The sequence below is a fragment of the Spermophilus citellus genome (assembly GCF_964194105.1).
Source record: "Spermophilus citellus genome assembly, chromosome: 6".
In the NCBI taxonomy this organism is placed as follows: domain Eukaryota; kingdom Metazoa; phylum Chordata; class Mammalia; order Rodentia; family Sciuridae; genus Spermophilus; species Spermophilus citellus.
This window is the reverse complement of record NC_138187.1, coordinates 113,689,754-113,716,408: the sequence shown is the minus strand read 5'-3', so window position 1 is coordinate 113,716,408 and position 26,655 is coordinate 113,689,754. Positions and strand designations below refer to the sequence as shown.

General features: G+C 38.5%; 1 protein-coding gene across 1 annotated transcript in view; it reads right to left on the bottom strand.

The window, feature by feature from the left end:
* Positions 1-24,604, bottom strand: part of TP53BP2 (tumor protein p53 binding protein 2) — a 62,896-nt gene extending 38,292 nt beyond the window's left edge. Inside the window, exons 1-2 of the mRNA XM_081300197.1 lie at positions 24,286-24,604; positions 2,346-2,493 (exon numbers count right to left, since the gene is read on the bottom strand). Coding sequence (XP_081156323.1) covers positions 2,346-2,493; positions 24,286-24,312 — 175 coding nt within the window. The 5' untranslated portion in view covers positions 24,313-24,604. The remainder of the gene's footprint in view (positions 1-2,345; positions 2,494-24,285) is intronic.
* Positions 24,605-26,655: the final 2,051 nt, after the last annotated feature.

The following is a 26,655-nucleotide window of genomic DNA, read 5'->3' as shown; positions in this document are numbered from 1 at the left end:
GCATTGCCCCCACAAAAACTCTTAATTTTTTGTAAAAAAAAATTAATTAAAAAGTTATGAAAAAGAAGCACTTTACACATCAACATCACATAACTATGGGTTATTCAACTCAACTGAGCAAGGCACCAGAGAGGAAAGGGAATAAGTAGGTGGAATTGAGAGCTTCCCCCAATACTTTGGAACAGAGAACACTTCTTCCCCTAAGATGTGAAGAAAAGGCGGGCACACAATCTGATATACCAAGGAAGGATGGTTTCAATTATCTCAGTAAAGCATAAAGCAAGGTTAAGGGGGGGGGAAAAAAAAGGTATAAAGCAGCTGGGTGTGGTGGAGCACATCTGTAATCCCAGCAGCTCAGGAGGCTAAGGCAGAAGGATCATGAGTTCAAAGCCAGCCTCAGTAATTTAATGAGGTCCTAAACAGACCCTGTCTCTAAATAAAATTCAAAAAGGGCTCGAGATGTGGCTGAGTGGTTAAGTACCCCTGGGTTCAATTCCCAGTATCAAAAAAAAAAAAAAGAGAGAGAGAGAGAGAGTAATGTAAGGAGATTAACCAAGAGCAGTTAGAACTTCATTTACTCAATTAAAATATATTTAATGTGCTCCTACTAGGTGCCATGCATTCCCCTGGAACAGGAGAAAAAGCAAAGAATAAGATAAGCCAGGTCTCTCTTCTCCAGGTAGTTGATACTCTAATATGTTTGGGGCTACAGAGATTATTAAGACAATAGACCAATACATACACACAAAAACTCAGACTGACATGAATTATTTTTTTGGGGGGAAGAGTACCAGGGATTGAACTCAGGGGCACTCAACCACTGAGTCACATCCCTAGCCCTATGTTCTATATTTTATTTAGAGACAAGGACTCACTCAGATGCTTATTGCGTTGCTTTTGCCAAGGCCGGTTTTGAACTCATGATCCTCCTGCCTCAGCCTTCTATGCAGCTGGGATTACAGGCATGCACTACCATGCCCAGCATGAATTCTTCATATTAAATTAGAATGATATAACAGAAAACTAACTTCAAGGCTATTTTAACAGGATGTTCAGGAAAAGCCCCTCAGAGGAAGTCAACATTTTAGCTGGAATCAAAATGGCCATCAGAAGCCAGCAATGGCAAAATTGAGAGTAAGAGCAATAATGATGGTGGGCAATACAGGCACCTGGAGCCTACTGCCACTGGCTCTAAGGTGGAATGGAGTTTACCTTCAAAGAGTATTTGAAAAGCTGCACGAGGGGACAAGAAAGGAAATGGCACAAGATGACAGCAAAGACAACAAATTCATAGGTCTTTACAATCTCAAGATAGAATTTGGATTTCATTCCAAGTGGAAAAGAAGAGACTAAAGAGCTTTAAGCAGGAATATGGTTTTTAGTGGGGGTAATGGGGGAGGGTACTGCTGAGGATCAAATTCAGTGACTTGAACCCAAGGCCTGTTGCACACTAGACAAGTGCTCTACCACTGAGCTACACCCCGCTCCCAACTGTTATTTTAATAAGAGATCACTTGGTCTTCTTTATGCAAATTGTCTATCTGGCTTCTATGTATAGGAAAAAAAAAGTAATTCAGAGAGAGGGCAGAAAGGCTTTTAGAACATGCAAATGTGGAAAAGTCAACCAAAGATGAATAAAAGGTCCTGCCTAATAAGAAGAGATGGCTAGGATGAATTCAGAGGCCATGAATGGAACAAACTCAATTAACACAGTGTGTACCTCACTCTGAGGACACCTGGCACCCCAAATAGGAGGAAAAGAAAAACCATGAGTGTTGACCAGTGCTGTGTAGAAACGAGGCAGAAATGAGGGAAAATTATTCACATGTTTACAAATTCCTATGGGGCCAAAAGAAGGAAGGCTGCCCCATTTTAGAACTCCAAAGAACTACCCTGAAGGATTGATTTCAAGCCTTACAATACTGCCTACGAGATCTTCACTGCATCCTGCTCTACAGTTCCTCAGCACTGAATAGCTTTCCTAAAAATGAAAGAGAGGACGAGATAATCAAGAAGTCTCAAATGTCTAAGTAAAGCATAAACATGCAAAAAATACTTCTGAACACCATACATTTGACCAGAACATCCCAGAAGCTTTCACCTAGCACGTCAGCCATCTGTCCTATGACCTGTTAATTTTATACTGCAGTGTCTTCATCTTACTGCAGAAAAAGAAAATGTCAAAAAGACTAATGTCACAACAAAGCTGGATGGAGAACACTATACCTAGAAGGACATGCTCTTCTACAGTTTATCTATGCGTGAACATAAGTGTTCACACAGTGCCACTCCTAGAACCCCAAAATAGTAGACAGCAGAACTAAAGCACAAAGTTGGTCTCATACCGGAGCCACACCACACTTCAGCCAAATGGCAGTCGCTCTCGCCAGGCTCTTTGCACAGATCCACCACATCTCTGCATATCGTCTCTGGAGTAACTGGAACTTCTGTGAAGTGCTGCTCATTGTTACTAAGGTACACTGTCAGAAACATCTGAAAATAGAAATACAACAGTCACCAGTACTATCTACATGGGTGGGATTCACCTTAGAGTCCTTCTCTGAACAAATCCCAGTTGGAAGCACAAATATGCAGCACAGCAGTCTGGCTGCTCCTTTGCCAAAGTAGAGTGGGGATCTGACATGGTCAACTGGATTCCCACCCTTCCACAGCAGTGCCTGCAGAACTCCTGGAACCCCAGATATAGTCAAAGCAATTCACACAAAACTTCAAATCAAATCTCTTCTGACAGTTCTATTTATACTAAATTGTTTACCCAATAATTCAATTTTGGAATGCCCCCGAACCATACTAAAATAAATATTTTCATCAATTCTTTCAGAGTTGCTTAGAAAATATCATACTTATATTTATTTATGTGCCTCTTTCTGGAAAAATACATTAGAATATATATAATATGTGCTGCTTCTGAAGCGAAGAAAACAGAAGACAGCCAGAGGAAAATCTAATCTTCCTATTATGTGCATATATTACCTATCCAAAAAAATTTTAAACTTAACTGTTTTAATCAAATTAAATACCTACTCTGAAGTACTAAGATTTCATTCATAAGTAGAAATGATGAGCTAATTATGCTTACCTGACCTTGTATGTAAACATTCAGGCCAACAGATGATTAAACGTATTAAAAATCTTTCTTCAAGCAAAAATAAACACTGTGTCTTTAAAACATTGCTACTAAACAATTATTTTCATACCTACTAAATCATCACAAATTAAAAAAAAAAAAACGTTAATTCCCAATGCTGAAGAAACTAAGTGAAACATCAAATAAGCTTTTCATGGCAATTAATAAACCCTATGTTCATTCAATTCCATGAGTACCTACACTTCATGAAAACCAATATGTATCAGGATTAAAAAAATATATTTTTTGAAAGAATTATCACACGGTGAGAATTTATCCTGTAAAAATAATTATAATCAAAGAAAGGAATGCAAAGGCTATGGAACATAAACTTGATGGGCAGGACATGGATTAATGAGACTATGATAGACATTGGGGAATGTGGGGCTTTTATGACTGCAAAAAGAAAAAAAAGAATGAGTAGGATCTGCAATATGCTCATAATGACACAAGGATAATATATAGCAGTCACAGCATCTGCCAACAGTCACTCAATACCCCCTGCCACCTTAAACTTCTCTACCCATTACTGAGAACTGAGAAAGCTGTGTTAGGCACTTCTTTATGAAATAGCAGTGTCCAAGTAGGGATGATGATGAAAGAAACTATCCAAAACATCTGACTGGGGCCACAAGATAAGGTAAGAATAGGAGACATGTCCCAGAGAAAAGCTAACATCTGTGGGTTTGGAGCTCCTCCTTATACTAAAACCAAGTTTTCTTAAGGTGGTTTGAGTCTCCACTTTTTGTAACCAAATCTCCTCCATGCACACAAACATCTGTAACATATAAGGTAACCCAGAAAAATTAAGTAAATAGCATTACAACAAAAAATACAAAATACAAAAGAAAAGCTAGAGACTCCCATTGTGAAAGGCTTTCATGCCAATTATCTCAGGTTTTTCACATTCTAATAAACTGTACTATATAGAGATACATAGTTCCAGGTCCTTCATTTAGCCAACAAGGCAGAACTTAAAACTGCTACACAAAAAAATCATAAACCCTTGATAATATCACTTGAAAAACTAAAGATTAACTAAGCTCACAGAATTCTACCCTTGCTGCTCCCCTGGCCAAAATACTTGGCATACCTAATGATGGAGACAAATAATTTACACACTGGTATTAAATAATACTTCTTCATACTCCCCAGCCACACCAAACTTTCTTTGAAGTTTATCACTCCAAAAATAGAAACTGTTTTCATTGTAAATATGAGACTTGAAGATGTTTATTAAATTACAGAAATACTGGACACTTAGTCCAAATACTAAACACGCTGTATAACAAATAAAAGGCTATTATGTAATATAATAGCCCCTTACCTTTGTACACTTCATCTTTCAGAGTACTTTCACACACAGTCTTGCAAACTTACATCAACTCTCAGATAAACAAAGCAGGTATTATTTTCTCTTTAGAAATGAAGAAAAAGACTGAGAGAAGTGATCTCCCTAGCTACTGAAATGAAGAGGTCAGGGTACAATTCTGTTTTTCTGATCTTTCCTCTATTCTTTTCCCTTACAGCAGGAAATATTAGCCACAGTAATTCAGACCCTAACAGACATCTGGTCTTTTACTTTTTGGAAAACAAACAGCTTCATTTATTTAAAGGTATAATTACAAATAAGAATGATGAGAGATGCCATCCTACTTAAGGGTCCATTTCCCCATAGGATTAATACTGTTATGAACAGCAAGTGCACGAGCTGACCCGATTTCTTCTTTCATGTATGAGGACTAGCTCTGTAATGATTTTAGTAATTACACTGAAGTCTTCAATACAAGGCCAACAATGTGACATTTCTGTAGATTCCTAGGCAGATCTGACTCGAACCTCAAATCTGTTCATAATTTGACTGCCTCAAGGAAGTAAGATCACCTAAATAAGGCCACCACTCTGAAAGTCTTTACGACTTTTTCAGAGTCTTTTAAGTTCCCTAATAGTTACCATTTAGTAAGTGTTTACCAGGGTCAAGGCAACATTACATTGGGGTCTGTCCACATCTGTCCACACCTGTGGCTGCCTCCCCCCCATTATCTTTCCCATTCCCACTCTGCTCTACCAGTGTGCTTCTTACTGTTCCACAAATATGCCAAGCATGTTCCCATCTTGGAGCTCTGCACTTGCTGTTCCTATTTGGAATGCTCTTCCCTGCATGCCAGCAGAGCTTACTTCCTTATTTGTCTCATGTCATTACACAGATGTCACCCTCTCAGGTAAGGCTTCCCTGCTTGCTTACTTAAAATTCCAGCACCACCACCACCCACACACACATATCCTAGTTCACTCTGATTTCTTACTTGACACAGTCACAAATATACCACGTATTTTATTTATTTAACTCATTTTTCTAATGTGACTCCCCTACTAGAGTATAAGCCCCATACAAAGGTCAAGGACTTCTTTGTTAAGTACTGGATCTTCAGCACCTAGAATTACCTGGCATATAATAAACACACAACATGTAAAGCCTGTAGACAGCATTGCATTTTACAGATGAAGACAATGAAGCACAAAGAGATTAAGTGACTTACCAGGTCACATAGTCATTAAATGGCAAAGCCAAGATTCAAACCCAAGTCTGATTTCCTCCATGGCCTGAGCTCTCAACCACTATTTTATCTTACCATCCTCTTGACAGCATACAGGCAAGGACTTTTCCAAATTCGGAGCACACGGTGCTAAGTGTGTCACTGCTACTAGTTCTGTCTTTAGGGTAACATTTTTGCCCAGTACATCATCTTATCTCTTTTCATTATAAGTTTCCTTTCAGGTATTGCTAAATGGTCTAGCATACAGTCTACAGCAAAGCCATATACTCTGAAATCAGAGCATGTCCTCTGTTCAATGTTTTTTTTTTTCATTAATTTAACATTTTTATAAATTATATACTGCACAGTAGATAATTTTTGCTAAACAGCTATCACAGTGGAAAATCCAAAAAGAGAGAGCTATGTGGAGGAGGGATGCAGTGAACACAGACAGAAGAGCCAGGGGAATAAACATCCCAACCTGGCTGCTTCTCTCTCATATCCCCCTCCTACTCCCCACTGAGCAAATCTGAGGTAAAGCCAGATGGCAAGGGAGCACAGATGCAGTTTATAGAAGTCATCCTCCTGAGGCACAAGGCAAGGAAGGTAGACGAAGGTAGAAAGTAAATATGGAGAAGAAAAAAAAAATCAAAAAGTCTGCACAAAAGCCCTCCTCTCTGTACTATGCAGAAAGGGCTCTTGAGCAATGTGCAACTATCTAAATGAAATGATGGCACAAGCCCTGCTAAGTTACGGGAAAATAATGCACCAAGCAGAGGGAACAAACATGTAAAGGCCCTGAGAAGGGAACAAGTTTGTCACGTTTGTGGAAGAGGAGGTCAGTGCAGAGGGAACAAGAGGAAAGGATTACAGGAGATTAATTCAATGAGGCAAGTGGAAATCAGACCATGCAAGTCTTTATAAACCAAAGGTTCTCCAACTTTGGCAAGGACAGAGGGTTACTGAGCACAGACTGTAGGCCCCACCCTGAGAGGGTCTGATTGGGCAGGTCTGGGACAGGAACTAAGAATTCTCCATTTCTAACAAGCTTTCAGGTGCTGCTGGCACTGCTGGTCCAGAAACCATGCACTGAGAACCACTGTCTACGCCACAGCAATGAATTTGAAATTTAATATATAAGGCCACTGAAGGTAAATCATCAGAGACAGAAAGTCAATTTGTGGTTGACAGAGGCTTCAGGAAGGGGAAACAGGAATAACTGCTAATGAGCACAGGGCTACTTTTTTAAAGTGATGAAAATGTTCTGGAAATAATGACAGTCACAGAACTCTGTGAATACATGAAAAGTCACTTAGTTGCAAACTTCAAAATGGTGAATTTTGTAACGTGGATTATAACTCAATTTTTAAAAGAGGTTACTGGAACATTTAACAATATAGTGAAGTGATTCACATTATTAAAAAAAAACCACCCTGACTACTGCAGTAAGACTACAGGAGGAGAGGCAGGGAAAACCAATTAAGGGGCAAATATAGCACACAGCATGAGTTACGATGGAATCCTGGGAAGATCGAAAATATGAAAAAGGGTAAGTTTGAGTTACATTTGAAGGTTGAGCCAATAAGAATCATTTGAGGGATAAGATGCGTGATATGAAAGTAGAAATTAAAGAGAATTTGGGTTTATTGCCTAATGGGTAAAAAATGGTCCAATTTACTGATGAGGAAGGAGGAATACACCAGGAAAGGGCCCACAAGACAGGGGCCTCCATCTCAACTTTGAGATGCCTGCCTATCAGACATTATGTAGAGGAATTTAAAGCCACAGACCAGATGAGAGCAGCTGGGAACAGCTTGGGACAGAAAAGAAAGCTGAATTCAGTGCCTTGAGCTAGTCAACACCCCCAGAGGTCCCACAGAGATAAGGATCCATCAATTAAAATGGAGAGAGAGAGAGAAGCCCAAAGAATGGTGTACCAAAACCAATAAAGAAAGTGTTTCAGGAAAGAAGATACAATAAGCTGAGTCCAATGAGATTTAGGGATCTACAAAATGAGGAAGAATATTGGTGATTAGATCTGGCGAGCTGAAGGATGTCAACTGCCTTGACAAGCACTGAATAATGGGGATAAAAGTCAGATAGGAACAAGCTGGAGAACCTGAGGGGAGAGGAGACACAGTACAGGTAACACTTCCAAGGAGTTCTGTTTTAATGCAAGTCAGAGAAAGTGGAGGCATACATGGAAGGAGATACACAGCAAAAGGAGTGTTTTGTTTTTATCTCAAGATGGAAGTTTCTACCGAATGTTTTAATGGGTGGGAATGACCAATAGAGAGAAAAAAGTGTTGATAGTACTGAACTGAATCACATTATCTACCTCTTGTGTTCTAAATGGGTTTTTAATTAACTGTCCGGTGCTAATACCTATCTGGAGAACCCACAAACACTTCACAGTTAGTTGAACCCACAAACACTTCACAGTTGCATGGTCAAATGGTCACCAACCCACCTCACTTTTTTTTATTACAGTGATTAGTCTACTTTTTTTTAATTACAAGGATAATTTATCAACTGTGATAATTTCTTGATTGGACACTATAACACAATGGCAACAATATGGTCAGAAAAGGTATCTGTAAGATGAGGCTATATAACATTTCACACAAAACTGAGGGGCAAAGTTCCACCTGTCCATACCACAGGAGGAAGTGGGGTAGAAAAGGGCCCCGTAGTGTTCCAAACTGATCAGTGGATTACAGTATCCGTAACTGCTACTTCTCCCCCCCCCGAGACATATGATAAGAACAAAATGAAGGCATTACACCTTTTGAAACAGACTTTTAAAACTCATTTCATATACTCTTTAAGTTTATAGACATAAGTATGTCCTCAAGAAATAAAGGTTAAATAAAGCTTGCTTCAGATCTTTTAATTTATAATCTAGCTACAATAGTAGATTTTCATGTGGTAACTTAAAATTATTTATAATTTTATGGAGAAAGTGAAACATGAATTTTTTCCCCAATAAATATCAATCCCCTTCTCCTTCCATTAATTGGAAGAAAACAAAAAAGGTAAAGAAGAAAAAAGAGAGAATTGATTAAACTAAAGAAAACATGCAAGCACATGTTCTTTATATTGCTTCTTTTATGTTTTGTTTCATAAATCAGCTCTCCAAATGGTAAAGAAATTCTTCAAAACTGCAATTTAATTCCCTGAATAACAAAAATAAAAGCAAGAGGAGCAGCTCCTTCTTTTGGGTGAAGTAGTTTTACTGGAATATTGAAAAATATAATTTACTTAAAAGAAATTTTAGGCTACTCTATTAACTAAGTCCTTCAGAAAACAACAATCTTGGCCTAGAATCATGACCTCTAATAATAAAAATAAACTAAACAATATCCATTATCTAACACCAAAACATTTCACAAGGAAAAACAAACACCAAAACTTTCAAAAATGTATCAGTTTTGTTAAGAAACGGTACTCATCATATCCTGCTATGCAAATGAAAAAGAACACAGAAAACACACACACACACACACACACACACACCTATATATTAAAAAAATATATATAGAACTCATATATGTAATACATGTAGAAAAAAGCCCGAAGTTATAACCATCAAATTAATAGTTGTTATACTTTAGTGGTGCGATTATAAAGTGAATTTTTAAAAATTTTTATGCTTAAATATTCTAAAATGACTACATCCTACTATTTTTATAATCAAATTGATTTTTAATATTTATTTTTTAGTTATAAGTGGACACAATATCTTTATTTTATTTTTATGTGGTGCTGAGGATCGAACCCAGTACCTCATGCATACTAGGAAAGTGTTCTACATCTGAGCCACAACCCCAGCCCATCAAATTGATTTTTTAATCAATCAGTGATAAAAACACTAAGATAAATATAAGGTGTCATTTTTATTCACACACATTACTGCTTCCCTGGATCTTTGTTATCAAATATTTGATAGTGCTTTTCCTGGGTTACCTTGCTGTCTCCACTTTAGTTAGGGCCAATAAAAACAAGCAATCAAGAAATGTATCTTCAAAGTACACTACTTTAGAATGTAATGAAAGTCATTACAAGATATGAAGTACTGATACATGCTACAACATGAATCTTGAAAACACTGTACTATGTAATAGAAACCAGGCAAAGACTACATAGTTTGTGATCCCATTTATGTGCAATGTCCAGCACATGCAAATCCAAGGATACCAAAAAAAAAAAAAAAAAAAAAAAAAAAAAAAAAAACAGATTAATGACTGCCAGGAGCTGAAAGGCAGAGGAAGAAAAGGAGTGATTAGTAAAAAAGTGTGAGTTTTTAGGAGGTGATGAAAATGTTCTAGACTGAGGTTTCAACCAAGAGGAATAAACTAATGGAGAGCATAAAATAATATTTTTTAAAAATCTGTAGTAACCTTACTTCCAAAATGCCATCTTGTCTTGATATTTTATATTTTTTAAAATGGCATATTCTCAAGAAAATAAAAATGACATCAGTAGCTGCTTTTCCACATGGAAACAAGCAAAATGGGGCTCCCTAGAGTTAAATCCTCTAAAATGCTGTGGCGAGAAATTTATTCTGTCTCAAACCACAAAAGTGCTTCTGAAAACCCATGAGGTAAATTACTTCTTCAAGAGTGCAGCAACCAAAGGTCAAAACAACACATCAGTCTTTATAGATGCACCCATACTGCAAAGACAATAAGTTGCTGGGACATCTGAAAATGCTTCCAATGTCTAGCTTAGATAGCAACAAAGAGACAGCTTTTCTTCTCTTTAATAGCAGCAGTGGATGTCAGATCAGCTCTTCTCCGTAACCATATAAACCAGGGGGAGGCATGGGAAAAATGAAGGAACTCTGATTGGGCAAAGGGGAGGGAGAGTTGGGAGGGTGGTGCATGGTAGCAGGAAAGATGGTAGAATGAGATGGACATCATTACCCTAGGTACACATATGTAACTGCACATACAGTGTGACTTACAGTGTGCACAACCATAGAAGTGCAAAGTTGTGCTGCAACTGTGTACAATGAATCAAAATGCATTCTGCTGTCATATATACCTAATTAAAATTAATTAATTAATTAATTTGAAAAAAATAAGTAAATAAACCATACATACATTAAAATGTTAACTTCTTTTCAAATTGTAAATTAGGAATGTCTTTTTATTTCCCCCCCCCCATTTTTCGTACCAGAAATTGAACCCAGGGGCACTTAACCACTGAGCCACATTCCCAGCCCTTTGTATTTTTTATTTTGAGTTGCTTAGAGCTTCTCTAAATTGCTGAGGCTGGCCTTAAACCTGCCATCCTCCTGCCACAGCCTCCCAAGTCACCAAGATTACATGCCCAGTAGGAATGTCATTTTTTGTAGTATGGTCCACAAGGAAAAGAGATTAATCAATAAACAATAAACTCTAAAGCATATTTCAGAGCAGTAGAGATAAAAGAGATCACACAGACAATACAAATGGAAAAATATGGGGAGAAGTTGTAAATTAAAGCAAGGTACCACTCACAACTATTATCTTCAACTGAAAGATTAGATTAAAGCAACATAGGTGAAGTTTTAGGAAAGTGATTCACTCAAAGATACAATGGATAGTACTATAAACTGTTAAAAATTCAATTCAGAAAATGAAATGAACTATGTAACAAAAGCTACAGATTATGTAGCTTTTCCGGGAAATTTATCCCAAAGAAATACTGAAGTGAAGAAAAATTCTAAAAGCCTTAAATTTTCACTACAGTGTTAGATCTATAAACAATAAAGTGGAAAAGTAAATGTCCAGCAACATGGAACAGAGTAAGTTAAAATACATGTGCTGGCAAGAATGGAATGACCCAGCTACCAATTACTGTAAGTATAAAAAGTCAGATAAAGTTACATAACACAGTATTAAACTGTAGATTATAGCCCTTTTAAAACAGATGCACATATGAAATGACGTGAATGGAAAAAACAAAAATTAAATCAGTAGTATAGGAAAGCAACTGAAGTCACTTTTAAATTTTTTCAAATTTCAAAGCTGAAATACATTTACAATAATTTACAACCTAAAAGTCTACTTAACATAATGATTACTACTTATTTCTACCTCTACAGTGATCAATTTTAAAAGAAAGAAAACTAAGGTAAAGAAAAGGCAACCCCTACACATACTGCACAGTAATTCATGCCAGTCACATCCAAATGTAGACTTGCCCTTCCAAAAAACCAAGGACACAGATAACTTTTATTTTAAAAGAATGGGTTATAGATTTATTTTTAAGCACTCTATTGTTATAGAGTAAGTATTCACTGTAACTGTTATGTCATTGACATAAGAATGATTCTTTTTCAAAGAAGAGTTATTTTAGATTAAAATTTGAATGACCTTTTCAAGAGGAAATAAAAAAAATGGCTAGGGCTTTTTTACAAGAAATTTGCTTTGTCAGAGGCTTAATTATTCAAATGATTTTTTAAAAATCATATGAAGTTCCATAGAAAAAAAGAAAGGAACCAGGAGTGTAAGATGTTCCTTATCAGAGACAGGAAATTAAAGCTCTGCAGTAACACCTTCAGCTTTCTAATTTACAAAAACTCAAATCCCCTAGGTTTGCCTAAGAGAAAAAAGGGCATAAGGCGAAAAAAGTATCTTTTAAAGAAAAATGAACTATCTGTAAAAAGAGCAACAAATTCTCAAATATCACAACTCACAGGCAACTCCCCACAGATTGGCCAGCTAATTATCCTAGTAAAGAGATTAGAGAAATATATGAAGGGTTTCTGGATTTGATAATTCCTCTGTGGAGAAATAAATGTGAACTATTTCTTCATTTTTATATTTTATTGTAAACACTCATGAAGGAAGGCCCCAGAACACTTCTGGAAGAGAAGGAAGCCACCAGGTTTCCTTTAACCTGAGCAAGCAAAAACAACATCAACCAAAGCCTCTCTGAATCTCAAACTCACACATTTAGCCCAACCATGACTTACTTATAACGCTGAAGGGGCTTAGAAACAAGATGCAAATCATTCTCATCTTCTGGGATATTGTGCCTGCTGCTCCATACAGACCTGGCTATATGCTCTGATGGCCACTCTGCTGGCAGACAATGCACACAGGGATGAGATGGTCAGTTTTGCTCTCTAATTCAGTCATTCCTGGCCCTCGTTGTGGGCTAAGATGCCATCCTTCTGCACACTTGTGCTGCTCAATACCTCAGCCTGGACTGTCCCACATCTCCCCAACTGCTTTCTGACAGAGCATCTCACAGGGTCTCTATGAAGCCTGCCTCTCAGGAGCTCCAGTACTTTACCCCAGAGACACTCCCCAGCCTCCCAGATGATATATTCCAACTTTATTAGTTATCAGAAGATAACTGCTTACAAAGGCCTTATATGATTTCTAAGCTGTTTCTCCCACCTAGAGTTAACTCTTGGGGTCATTAAACTTTTACAAATCTTCCATCAATTACCATGAGTTATATCACCAATGTTCTATTAAGGCCCAATGATAACTTCTACACCAAGTGTATCACTTTTTATTATGGCATTAGCCCATCAGCCATTATCAGTCAAATCTGAGTTAAAGCAAAAATCCTAAAATCATATCCAATGGGATTCTTTTTTACATCACAAACTATTTCTCTGGTCACTTTTAGCAAATTGGAATTTGGATATCAAAGAAGTCTCAGTATCAATTTCAACAATATTCTGCTAAAAAAGTTGATCACACATGGAATATTCTGGTCATTCAGTAACATCTAGAATCAATCATTATCTAACATAATCAATATTCTGGGGAAAAAGGATACAGCAAAAAATGATTACTTTAATTGTGGGGGAAATTGTTTGCACATTAAAAATTAGTGTTCTAACAGCAAGTAACCTCTGGTCTTAGCTGTCTGGTAACATAACCACTTCATATGTGGTAACAGAAGCAACTGTCACTTCTACACTGTGACTTACAGGCATAATGTCTTATCAATGTCAGTTACTAATAAAGTTGCTCCTGGTTCCATGTCTTCCTCTCAATCCCAACTCTTTGCTGACATTAATGTCTTTGATTCACTCAACCATTAATATTTACTGAGTGCCTATTATGCAAGCACAGTTTATGTAATAGGAATAGTGATGAAAAAGCTTGCATTCCTTTGGGCACAGAGAGGAGACTGATAATGGCTAATTATGATTAAGGAGAAGCCAGCACTTGAATCATCTTGAAGACATTCTATGAAAAGGCCCTGAGCTACGTAGGGATGAGCTTAGACTGTTGCATGACCAGAAAGAGCAACACATCAGGAACAGTCACATACCAATGAAGGCAGAGAGGGAACCAGGTCCTAGCTCCTGTAGGGCATCGTAGGTCAGAATGAGGGTGGGCTTTATTACAAAGGAAAAGTAACTAAAGTACTGATTCTTAAAGCATGGTCTCCAGACCAAGAGCATCAGCATCACCTGGGAACCTGTCAGAAGCACAAAATCCAGGCCCCAACCCAAACCCCCTGAATTAGAATCCCACCCATGCAAGCACACTTAAGCTTGAAAACTACCTCATTAGAGGATTTTATGTAAGCGACTAACATAAAATTACGTTTCTGAGTAAGTTGCTATAAATAATGCTCAGACAGTATTAGTGGCTTGATAGATAACAGCAGTGTGTGTGTGTGTGTGTATTTTGGGGGGCAGTGTACCAGAGATTAAACTCAGTGGCACTCAACAAATGAGCCACATCCCCAGCCCTATTTTGTACTTTAGTTAGAGACAGGGTCTCACTGAGTTGCTTAGCACCTCACTTTTTGCTGAGGCTGGTTTTGAACTCTCAATCCTCCTGTCTCAGCCTCCCAAGTCGAACAGCAGTATGTATAAATAATATCTAATATAAGCTATTATAATGTCAATAGTTATCTCAATAACAATATCAAAACATCACAACTCCACATCCACTTGTATTTATCTTTGCATTTCTGAATTTCAGAGAATTCCAATTCAATTATAAGAAACATAGAATGGGGGGCTGGGGTTGTGGCTCAGTGGTAGTGCACTTGCCTAGCATGTGTGAGGCAGTGGATTCAATTCTCGGCACCGCATATAAATAAAGGAATAAAATAAAGGTTCATCAACATCTAAAAAATATTTTTTAAAAAAGAAATATGAGTTTCCCTTATCAAAAATGTGCACAGTGGTGCACACCTGTAATCACACCAGCTCGGGAGGTGGAGACAGGAGGATTGAGAGTTCAAAACTAGCCTCAGCAAAAAGTGAGGTGCTAAGCAACTCAGTGAGATCCTGTCTCTAAATAAAAATAGGGCTGGGGATGTGGCAATGCTTGGGACCAGAAGTTATTTCTGATTTAGGGGAATTTGGGGGGTTTTGTTTGTTTGGTGTTTTTTTTTTTAAATATCTGCACATATATGTGGGAAATCTTAGAATCAGTACCCCAAGTCTAAACACAAAATTCATATGCTTCATATACACCTTATACACACAGCCTGAAGGTAATTTTATACAATAATTCTAAAGCACCTGTGTTTTGACTACAACCCATCACATAAGGTCAGGTGTGAAATTTTTTCTCTTTTGGGATCACAAGATATGCTGCAAAAACTTTTAATGTATAAAACTTGCTTTACACACACACATACACATACCCACACACACACACCAAAAAAAAAAAAAATCAAAAAAGTTTCAGGTTTTGGAACTTTTGGGTCAGGGATGTTCAGCCTGTACTAAGAACATATATTTTAAATTATATGTTCCATGTATAATTGGAACATATAATTTCCTCCTCCTCAAATCACCAAATAAGAAATCCCAAAAAACATATTTTTCCTCACTTCTCACATCAGAATAGGTTCCCTGCTCCCTAGACCCTGTCCCTTAGTGTTGAAGTCATCCCCATTCATCTAGAATAATTCAAAGAGCATAAAACTTGCCCTAGTCCAAGTCAGAATGAGAACTGGCTTTATTGCAAAGGAAAGGTCATTAGAGTTCTGAGGCAAGAAGACCACAGAACACCCAACACTTCCAGCAGAAGTAAATTTTTTTCTTTGCCACTCTGCAATCACTCCCTCATAGGTGTCTGTATCTGTCTTATCTATCCCACTGGTCTAAAAATTTCTTTAAGACAAAGGTTTGGGTTTTGAAATACTTCCCGTTTTTCTCCTCCACCATTATCCCTCACTCTCCAAAGAGCACTCTGATTTTACACACAGTATATATACAACACATACCTGTTCAAGTAAACCAATGATACTATAAGTCGGGGATGCAAAGTTCCATGGAAGAAGGGAACAAGAACAGGAGACTAGAACATGACAATCAGTACATTCACATCAAGAAACATTCATTTATCCATTAAACGCATGGCATAACTTCAGAGCGTGCTTTTTCAAAAGGCAGACAATGTCTGGAATGAAAAAAGACAACACATTCTGCTACTCTGGGGAAAGTTAAGAAATCTCTCCTTTTCAACTGTGCCTATAGCTAAATTTAGACAGATTTCAAATTCCAAACACATTTCCCAAAGCAATTCACCTTGAGGCTACTTCTACTTTCAAGAGTTTTCATAAACAATCAACAAATAAATTAAAAGAACTAAAAATATACTTAGTCAATTCTTCCCCTCTGCCCTTCTCCTTATAAAATTAAATTTTGTAAGTTTAATATTGGTAGGCTTTCTCCTAAAATTATCATCACTGCTTTGTGGGCCTGTGACTCATTTCATGTTATATATTTCACTTTTTTAAAAAATTTTTATTCTCTAAGCACTCTATTTATTTTTAAGACCGTCCATGATGCTACGAGTACAGCCAATCCATTGCTTCTAGTTCTTTCCTTTCTACCTCCCACTTTGCTATTTAGTGTAGGCAAGACCTATCCTCACCACAGAAAATTTAAAAATATTTATTCATTCACAAAAAGTCCAATGCTGTGCTAAGTGCGAGAAACACAGATGGAAAGGCATGGTGCCTACACCCTCAAGGAGGTTTATTGAACAAGGAAGAAGCACTGCAAACAATGACTCCAAAATGAGAGAACTTCCTAGTGGAGGTACACTTAAGGTCCAATGAGAACAGGGGGAAAAAAAGCCCTTCAGGGAGAAGATGACTTCACAACAGGTCTACTGAGCTGAAAACTGAAGCATGCGCAAGACAAGCAGGAAGAGGACCATGCAGATAGTGAAACATGTATAAAGGCACAGAGACAAGAGAAAACGCAGCTTGCTGTCTTAAGTAATCCTCAATCCACGAGCCACAAATGTGCTGCAAAAATTTTAAATGTATAAAATTTGTTTTACACACACACAAACACTCTCACACTGTTGGCAAAGTCCAATGGAGCAGAGTAGGTTGTGGAGAGCAGGATACAACAGGGTACAACTCACTGTGAACAAGAGAAAACCCTAACATAAGCATAGGATCCTAATGAGATCCCCTGAGGACCCTAGAGGGGGAAATAAACAGATCTTCCTGAGCGGCAACACAACTCCAAGGAAAGCAGGGGAAATGCTGGTGACCAGGGGCAAGGCACACACACTACTCTTCTGCCTTGGCCAGTGCAGCACTTTAATCGCTAACCCTGGTGTTGTAAGTCTTTTTTTATCACTTCCGCTGTGTGGCTACAATTTCTGGGGAAATGTATTACTGACACAAAAAGGCTGAAATCCACTAACTTAGACAACAAAGGAGCTTGATACCTAAGCTAAGGAGTTTGTATTTAACGCTATAACAGAAGTCCATCTAGAGGAATTCCAGGGAAGGAAAAGACAGTGCTGCTCAGAGAGAAAAGGAAGCAGAGTACTGAATGAAAACACTAAAGGCAAGAAACCTAGCCAGCCATGGTGGCGCACACATGGAATCCCAGTAACTAGGGAAGAAGGCCAGCCTTCCAACTTGACAAGATCTGTCTTAAAATTTTAAAAAGGGTTGAGGATATGGCTCAGTGGGAGAGTCTTGCCTAGCATATACAAAGCCCTAGGTTCCATGTCTGGGATCACTCTCTGATAAGATGGAAAGTTGTTTCTCTTCAGTCTCCCGGGAAGGAACTTAGGGAGGGATATGGCAGAGAATTCCACTATTCCTGCCTCTCTTACTTGCAACCCTGGGTAAGTGCTACTGTTTTTTTCTCTCACCTTTGGGGATTCCAAATTGTCACTCAGACCAAGTTAGGTAAGCAAGTGGCAAACTCAGTTGATTGAATCTACCACCAGTTTCTACTATCAGCTGGCCCTGAATGTAATTAAACAATTACATCTTTTACTATTTTTGGCATCTATCTGCAGACTTTCCTGTGGTGGAGTTCTAAGGGGCAGCGGTGGAGGGTACTGGGGACTGAACTCAGAAGTGTTCTACCTCTCAACTACCTCCCCAGCCCTTTTGTATTTTTTCATTTTTGAGATAGGGTCTCAGGAAGTTGCCCAGGCTGGCCTCAAACTTGAAATCCTCTTTCCTCAGCCTTCCCAGTATTGAGGATTACATGTATACATCACCATACCCAGCTCCTTTGACAGAGTTCTAAACCTTCGTACACTTCCCACCTATCCAAGTCTTTATTGGCAGCACCTCTAAGATCCATTCTCCATACAGCAACAAAACCAATGTTTCTAGTTAATCAAATTATGCCATTTTTACTACCTAAAACTCAACTGGCTACCACATCCCTTATCACACCACCTACTCTTGCCCTTAGCCCAGGAAAATCTATATGCTATCAAGTCCTCTCACTTCAGTTCTTGCCACTCTCCCAACTGCCCACTAAGTAATGGCCTGCAGGGCTTCCTCCAGGTCTCTGAAGGAGTCCCTAAGAATTGTGCCCATTTGAAATGTCAGTCTTAGGTATAAGCACATAAATTCCTAGGATGTTTCCTTGCCCACAAGACGGCAAACACGTCCATCTTATTTGAACCTTGATAAGAGACTGTTCATTCTTTTTATCCAGTTTGGATTTCAACAGGGAAAGATGTTTTTCTTTTTCTACTCCAAAAATAATTATTCTCTAAATGGCAATATCTGAATTTACCATTAGCCAAAAGAATATTATGACTACTGTTTGTCCAATCGAGTATATAAAAATATTATAACCTAGACATTTGCAATCTTGAACAAAACATGTATTTGTACATGAACCTGATCCAAAACTCATTTCTCTGGAATGACCAGGAGCAAATTACTTAAACCCGCTGAGCCTCAAAGTCTTTATCTGCTGAATGAGAATGGGAAGATCAACTTCACAGTATAATAAGGGTATAAGATAGGATGAGGAACCTAAATTACTGGGCACTGTTAGAGTGAGGAGTTCTCAGTAAAAATCTCTTTGTCTGCCCTAGAAGGAAAGTAAGCCAGTAGGGCTTCCAATCCCCTGGGTTTTTATATAAACTGCTCCTTATACAGTGGAAAAAATGTTAATCGCCTTTATCATTTTTTTATTATCACCACTAACAGTTTAAATTAGTGTTCTACAATAGTTTATTCATTATGGTTTTCTACTAACTTTTCTACGCTTTCGTACCCTAAGGAATTTTTAGGAATTCATTGAAACGTTTGAAATTTAAATGATATAGTACTAAGTTATGAATTTTACTCTAGAAAAACAATTGATGTATGTTTTGAAAGTTTGGTACTTACCAAACAAATGGCATTTTCACTGAAGATTTATCTATTATCATCCAAATAAATAATTTGTTTCATATTTTATGGAAGGAAAAAAACTAAAAATGACCACAGTTGCTAAGTGTGTGAAACTAGTTTTCCTAACCATCATCTAACAATGTGTGAATTTCCATTTCTTTGATAAGACAGTTTTCCTCTGATAAGGTAATATGCTATTTGTTTTAAGAATCTGCCTCCTTAATATTTCATGCTCTCTGAAAGGACCTTTCAGTAACCAAGACTGCCCCACTTTACTCCAGTAAAATGGAGGATTTTAAGGTTTCACCTACCACAACAACTTAAGTATATGCTCATGCCTACTCATATTACCTATTGTTTTCTTTTCTCATTCCAACTAAGAAAATGTTCTGTTAAATACCTAGCACACCAACAAAACACAAATATTTAAATAATGTTCACCTTGATTAAATGGAAAGAATTGAAAAGAACACTCTGGATTCCTAAATCTTTATACCTCAATCTTCTTATTCTTTGAGATACTCCTTAGTAGAGAAAGCTGGGGGAAAGTTTATAATACACGACAAACCATACTAGCATGTGTTGGTATGCAATTATTCTATCTTAGCTTAAAAGAGACTGGAAAACATGCAGGCTTCAAGAATGGGTGGGGGGGGGTGTTAAATTAGCTTTAGAAAGACTTTTGGAGGAGTGCCACACACTATGGTAGATCACCAAAAGAGATAAAGGTCTACCGTATTCCTTAAAAGCTCCAGAAGAGAAAAGTTTGTTTTATTGTTTTCACTGCTGGTAGGAGAAGGGAATGAAGAGTAAGGAAAGTAGTTCTTCCTAGAAGTAGAATATAAATAAATGACCCTCGGGGGTCCCATCCAGATAAATTCTCTTCACTTTTTAAAATATAAGCAGGCGTATACTTGTACAAGTTTCTTTATAAAGTCTAAACCTGGTTTCTCCAAACCAGGTAAAAATACAGAAAATTCCAATGTTTTTTCATTAATATAACTAAAATCACAAGCAACTAAATTAACTATATAGCACATGAAATGTGAGATGTTTTGCACATTTTTTAAAAATAGATGTTCTGCCTAACAGCCTTTCGGAATTACAATCTATAAAGACAGGAACCAGTCTTTAAGAACCTAATCTAAACTTGATTCTGGAATCAAATCTGATCTAAGTTAAGTTACCACATTATTATTCAATAGAAAGGAATTTTTTCAGAACATAGTATATCATATAAATCTAATGTTCCACAGCTATAGCTTCAAAAATTTTTAGTTTCAAAACACAATTTCAGATTGGAAAATATGTGCAAACAAAATTAGATAATACTAAGTAATAACATTAATACAGGCAATAATTTGATTCATCAAGTGTAAAACTGTTAAAGAAGATACTGAATATCCTATTTATTAGTCCTAGATGCCCAATATCAGAAGCTTCAACAATCAGATTTTATTTTACAATATTACAAAATAACTAGAAATAATTATAATGTCTCTATAGCAATGAAAGATAAAATACCATAAGTTCAAAAATTAACACATGATCATTTCAATAGAACTTTTAAAAATTATTGTTTTCTTGACATATTACCTGCATGGGCCTAAGGGTATATATAGTTCAGTGGTAGACCATGTGCTTAGTATGTACAAGGTCATAGATTCAATTCCCAGCACTCCATCCCCCCAAAAAGAAAAACCATATATTATTTGTAATCTGTATAAAGCCTAAGTGATAACTTTGATTTGACTGCACTTCAGTAGCCATCAGGCACATACATGTGGCTATTTAAACATAATTAAAACTAAATAATTATTTTTTAAAGTTCATTTCCTAGGTCCCATAAGCCACATTCAAAGTTCAGTAGCCGCATGTGCCTGGTGACTACCATACTAGACAATACGGATACAGGACATTTCTATTGTAACTGGACAAATACACCAAATATGATGTGGCAACATTTACCACTAAGTGACACAGGCAAATTCAAGCACTCTGGCCTTAATGTGGCACTGCCAAATAGTGTGTGTGGTTTTGGTATGTAGCTTTTTGTTTTGTTTTGACCATTTCAGCAGTAGGTACAGAAATTTTTATAAAACTGTTATCTGAAAAGAGCAGCAAATGCTTTTAGAGTTAGCCAAGCTCTTCCAAAAAAATTTGAATATAACACTTCACAAATGAAAGTAGTCAATAAAAGATACCTAATGTGGTTTTAAAATGGTTAGAATTTTTGCTTTCGATAACTGACTCTATTCGACAATCAAATACAATGAGTGGATCACTAAAAAGCCAGTCTCTCCAAGTGCAAATAACCTATTTTTTAATAAAGAAAAATAAGAATGTTTTAAGTACAAAAGATTAATCAGTTTTCTCCTCACCAACTTGTAGAAATATCATAGAAACATAGATATTAGCTATGGCAGGTATCTGAAAATGAGAGTAATTATCACTCCAATTTCTGCAGTACCCTATCATTATCTCTGTGATTCTCAGTGCTTGCCTTTTTATTTTTAGTTAGCCTACTAAACCCATCTTCCACTTCTGGTTGGGACCAATTATCACTTCATGTCCCACATAAAAGAAAATCACTTGATTCTGTACCATTTGGTGAGAAAACACATGAAATCCATTTATCTGCACATTTTTAATATAATGCAGTCTAAGAAGCAAAGTTATCTTTAGAATGCCCTTAAGAGCATATCAATTAATGTACTCTATGCCACAGAAACAATTTAACACTTAATAGTTAATAGTTATAATGATAAATTTTAAGTTATGTACATTTTACCACATTAAAAAAGTATATCAAGGCAACTGTCTACATTCTGATTATCCATTTTTATATTATTAGGCATTATAATTTTTCCTGAAAAAAAAAATGGTTTTAAATTTCCAAAGTAATAAAATACAACATGGGGCTGGGGTTGTGGCAAAGCGGTAGAGCGCTCACCTTGCACGTGTGAGACCCTGGGTTCAATCCTCAACACCACATAAAAAAATAAATAAGTGAAATAAAGGTATTGTTTCCAACTACATTTAAAAAATTTTTTTTAAATTAAAATAAAATACAACAAATCTTACTCATGTTGGAATAAAAATCCAAGCATATTAAAAGCTAAAGATGAAGAACACTTTTTAAGTTTTAAAAATACTTTTTAAGTAAAAACACTTTTTAAGATATCACAGTGATGGACTGGGGTTGTGGCTCAACAGGAGAGTGCTTGCCTAGCATGTGCGAGGCACTGGGTTCGATCCTCGGCTCAACATAAAAATGAATGGATAAAATAAAGATATTGTGTCCATCTACAACTAAAAAGACATCACATGGGGCTAGTAAATGAAAATATTTTTCATTTGTTTATGTATCTCAAGTTTAAGAGTCTTCTGTTTACTCAATATCACAAAATCAGTAGTAGCTTTTATCTTGCACCTCTTACAAGCTAGGCACTGTACTACTGGCTTCCATCACAAACAGTAACTCTAATCCTGAAAAACATTCTAAGAGCTGGATACCATTATCATCCCCAATTTACAGATGTTGAAACTGAGAGACAATTTTTTTAAGTGACTTGTGATCACTAAAAGTGGTAGCTAAGCAAACACTGAAGGGTTAGTCTGATTTCAAAGTTGGTACACATGCATCATACAGCCTGTGAAAGATAATCAAGAGGAACCACACCTGCTAAACTGAATGTAATCACAAGAGCACATAACTTTTAAGAATTCTGATTATCTAGTATGTACCTGGGAGAAGGAAAAACACTCTACCTTTTGTAGAAACCCCAAAGGATACCATGACATAAAATTAATCTTTAATAAAGAGACCATATTGCAACAACCAACACCTTGTCTCTTTACTTCTGTGTTCAGGAAAAAACTCAGACACCTGCAAAAATTACTTAAAGACAAAGAAATGTAAATCCAAGGAATAAAAATCTTAAAATCCTTCACCCTTATCCACAATACATATTTTAATACAGGACATTCACATTACAAACCTAACTTCATAAATAAATATCAAACTAAAATCAGATGCGAAATGCTATTAACATTTCCAATTCCTTGAATTCTGGCAGGACAACCTATCCCAAGCCATCTAAACCCAATTAAGCAAACTGCTATGTTTGTTCAGTATGTGCAAGTTTCGGGCGTCCTCCAGGAAACAAGTAAGGGGTCAGGGGACAGCATATTATATTCTGCGTGTGTAACTTCAGAAAACAAATTGTTATCACTTCATTCTTCAGGTTTTGCAAAAGCAAAAGAAAGGTTGTTCCTTTGTTCAACAAATGAAGCATAAGAACAAGGGATGACTGCAAGATGGTCCCGCTTCAGTGGGAGAGGAGCAAATACAACTTTCAGGAGGCCATGCCACATGCCTGCGGAGCTCCCAAAGAACCAGCTAATCCTCTCCAGAGGTCTTGCTTGAACAATCTGTGGGAATCAGAGGGAGCCGGGCACAGACGTTTTCCTGCGATCTAAAACTTTTGAGGTTGTATTTACTAAAACCCGATTCCACAAAGAGATAAGAGTGACTTGGTTGCTATCGCAGACATCAAGCTCGAAATTCCACTAAAAATAAAGCCAAAGTACCCTTTTCAAAGTGTGTTATGTTCCAATCCGGTAAAAAGTTTGAACAATCAAAAATAGAAAGACAAAGCAAAAAAACAAGGTTCCCAGTTTCCCTAGTCTTGACCTTCAAAGAATCGCAAAAAAGTCAGGTCCCAAAGAGTAAAAGTTTCGAGCCGCGGCCCCAACCAGCTGCTCAACTAACTCCGGAGCAGGTGAGGGACCCCTCCTGGCAGGGAGGGTGTCCTCGGGCCCCAGGCTGGGGGCTGGGAGGATGGAGTTCGGACCCTCCCGACACCTCCAGAGGCGCGGGTGGCCGGGCCCGCGAGGCTGAGCTCCCGACCCACAAGCGGCGCGGACGCCCCCGCCCGCGACCCCGCACACTTCCGGCCCCGACGCCCCGCGCCCCCCGCACGTCTACCCACTTACCGGCATCATTTTGGACCCGAACCGCATCGAAACTGGGGGCCAGATTGCAGCCCCGGCAGAGCGGAGGCGCTCCGGGGGTCGCGGGCACCCAGGAGCAGAGCGGAGCGGAGGGCGAGGCCGCCAGCGACGCGGCGGACCTGTTGAAAGGCGGGGGCGCGCGGGTGCCCCCCGCAGTGCAGGGGCGCCACAGAACCGCGGGCCCACCCCGCGACCGGTCCCCGGACACGGCTTTGTCTCCTCTGCGCTCGCGGTGGCCCGAACGCCCTCCTCCGCTCCGAAACCAACTAATCCCCGGCCTGGCCCCCGAGCCCAAGCCCGCCCCGCCCCCGAACCCGCGTCCGCCCCGCCCGCGACGCGCCGGACGGCCTGGGGGAGGGGAGCGCGGCGCCGGCTGCGGCGCGCGCCTGCGCGGACCCGCGGGGCGGGGCGCGCCCCGGGCGGAGGAGCCAAAGACCTTTTCTTTTCTCGCCTCTGGTCGAAAGTGCAGTCGGGGGCGCGCAGCGGAGCGGCTCAAGAGCGCGCCTCTGGCGGAGCCGCGGGTGTTGGGAGGCGGTGCCTCCGGAAACAATAAACGTGAAAAACTTGCAGCGAGACGGAGGGCTGTGACTCGCATCTGCTTTTCGGCTCGGAATTGAGCAAGAGTCCAACCCTCTCCCTTCGGGAACGTGGGCTCGAGGTTCGACACCTGGGCCGGGCGGAGAGGGGCGGCCCGTCCCGACAAAATGGAGATCCGCGTGTCGCCTGGGTCCGCAGCACAATCCGAAAGTTCCTCGACTTCTTCACCCTTGGTCTCCTTTATGATTGTCCAGGACTGTCCTGTGATACTTGCTATAATGTTAAAAAAAAAAAAAAAAGGATGGGGGGGACTTCAATATGACAAAGGCAGACTTTATGTTATGTATATTTTGCCACAATCAAAATGAATAATTCAAAATATAAAAGCAACCAGGAGCCTGCGACTGGACTCTCAAGGGTAACGCAGGAGGATCGCAAGTTCGAGGCCAGCATGGGCAACACAAATAAAATAAAAAATGTAAGAAGAGCTGTCTCTGGGGCTGGGGTTGTGGCTCAGCGGTAGAGCGCTCACCTTGCACGTGCAAGGCCCTGGGTTTGATCCTCAGCATCACATAAAAACAAATAAATAAAACAAAGGTATCGTGTCCAACTACAACTAATAAATAAGTCTTAAAAAAAAAAAAAAGAAGAAAAGCTGTCTTAAAATTAAAAAAAAAAAAAAAAACCAACTGCAGATATAATTCAACTGTAGAGTAGTTGCCTAGCACGCTGGAGGCTCTAGGTTCCATCCCCAACACTGTAAAAGGGAAAAAAAAAATGTCAAACAGCATTCTAAAGAGCTTTTCGGCTTGTAACATCCTACAAACCGCCTGATGGAGAGAGAGAATCTTTTTGTAGGCAGGGAAGCAAAGGCTTAGGAAAATTGCAGTGGCTTACTTTAAAAGAAAAACAACTGAACAGTTACCCCCTTCCACATTCTAAGAAGTCCTTTAATTTCTCCTTAAATTGTCCGCTTAAACCCAAAATCACTTTCCTCTGTCATTATACATGACTATTCAGTGGAACACACCTAGGTTTATGTAGCTCCAAGAATGGATGGCTTTTTATTAGTCTAGCATATCCTTTACCAGAATGTCCATTAAACTCCCTATTGTACCACCCCAGCTACTATATCTGGAAATATCGTTATGATATTTGTCTTGAAACTCACTTCCAGCCAATTGAGAATTCTCAGCTGCCAAATAGCAGGTATGTTTATTTTAAGGTCTGTTTTGTTTTGTTTGCTTATTTGTTTTTTAATCACAGAAGCATGAAATCCAAGAAAACTTTTCTTTGCTCTTTTCCTCAAATTCTGTACCACTCACATATGGCTCTCAGATGGGTTGTCAGTTCCCTTCTAAGCTTCACTTTTTCTTTCCTTCCACCCTCACCTACTTATTTTTTAAAGAGTCTCTACTTGGTTCTCCCCACCCTATAATTCTGTATTCCACTCCAAGAAAGATAAGTCAAATTACCACAAACTGTGTGGGGAGAAACTGTCTTCTCTCTTAGATCTCACCCCACCCCTAGGCACAGTACAATTAATGATATGTTTGGCTTGAGTTCAAATATTCAAGTTCCCAACTTCTTCCCCATGTTACTCTTTCCCATTTCCCACAGATGTTCCAAACCCAGAATCCTCCCCCTACTCCCCAGAAGATGAACTCCCATCTTTCTTAGTTAATAAAATAAAGACAATTGAGCTTGCACTCACTCCTTGAGGCATTCCTCCAAAGCCATGAAGGATCAGTGCCAGGACCAATCAGATACTAATATCTGCAGATGTTCAAGTCTTTTATGCAAAATAGTATAGTA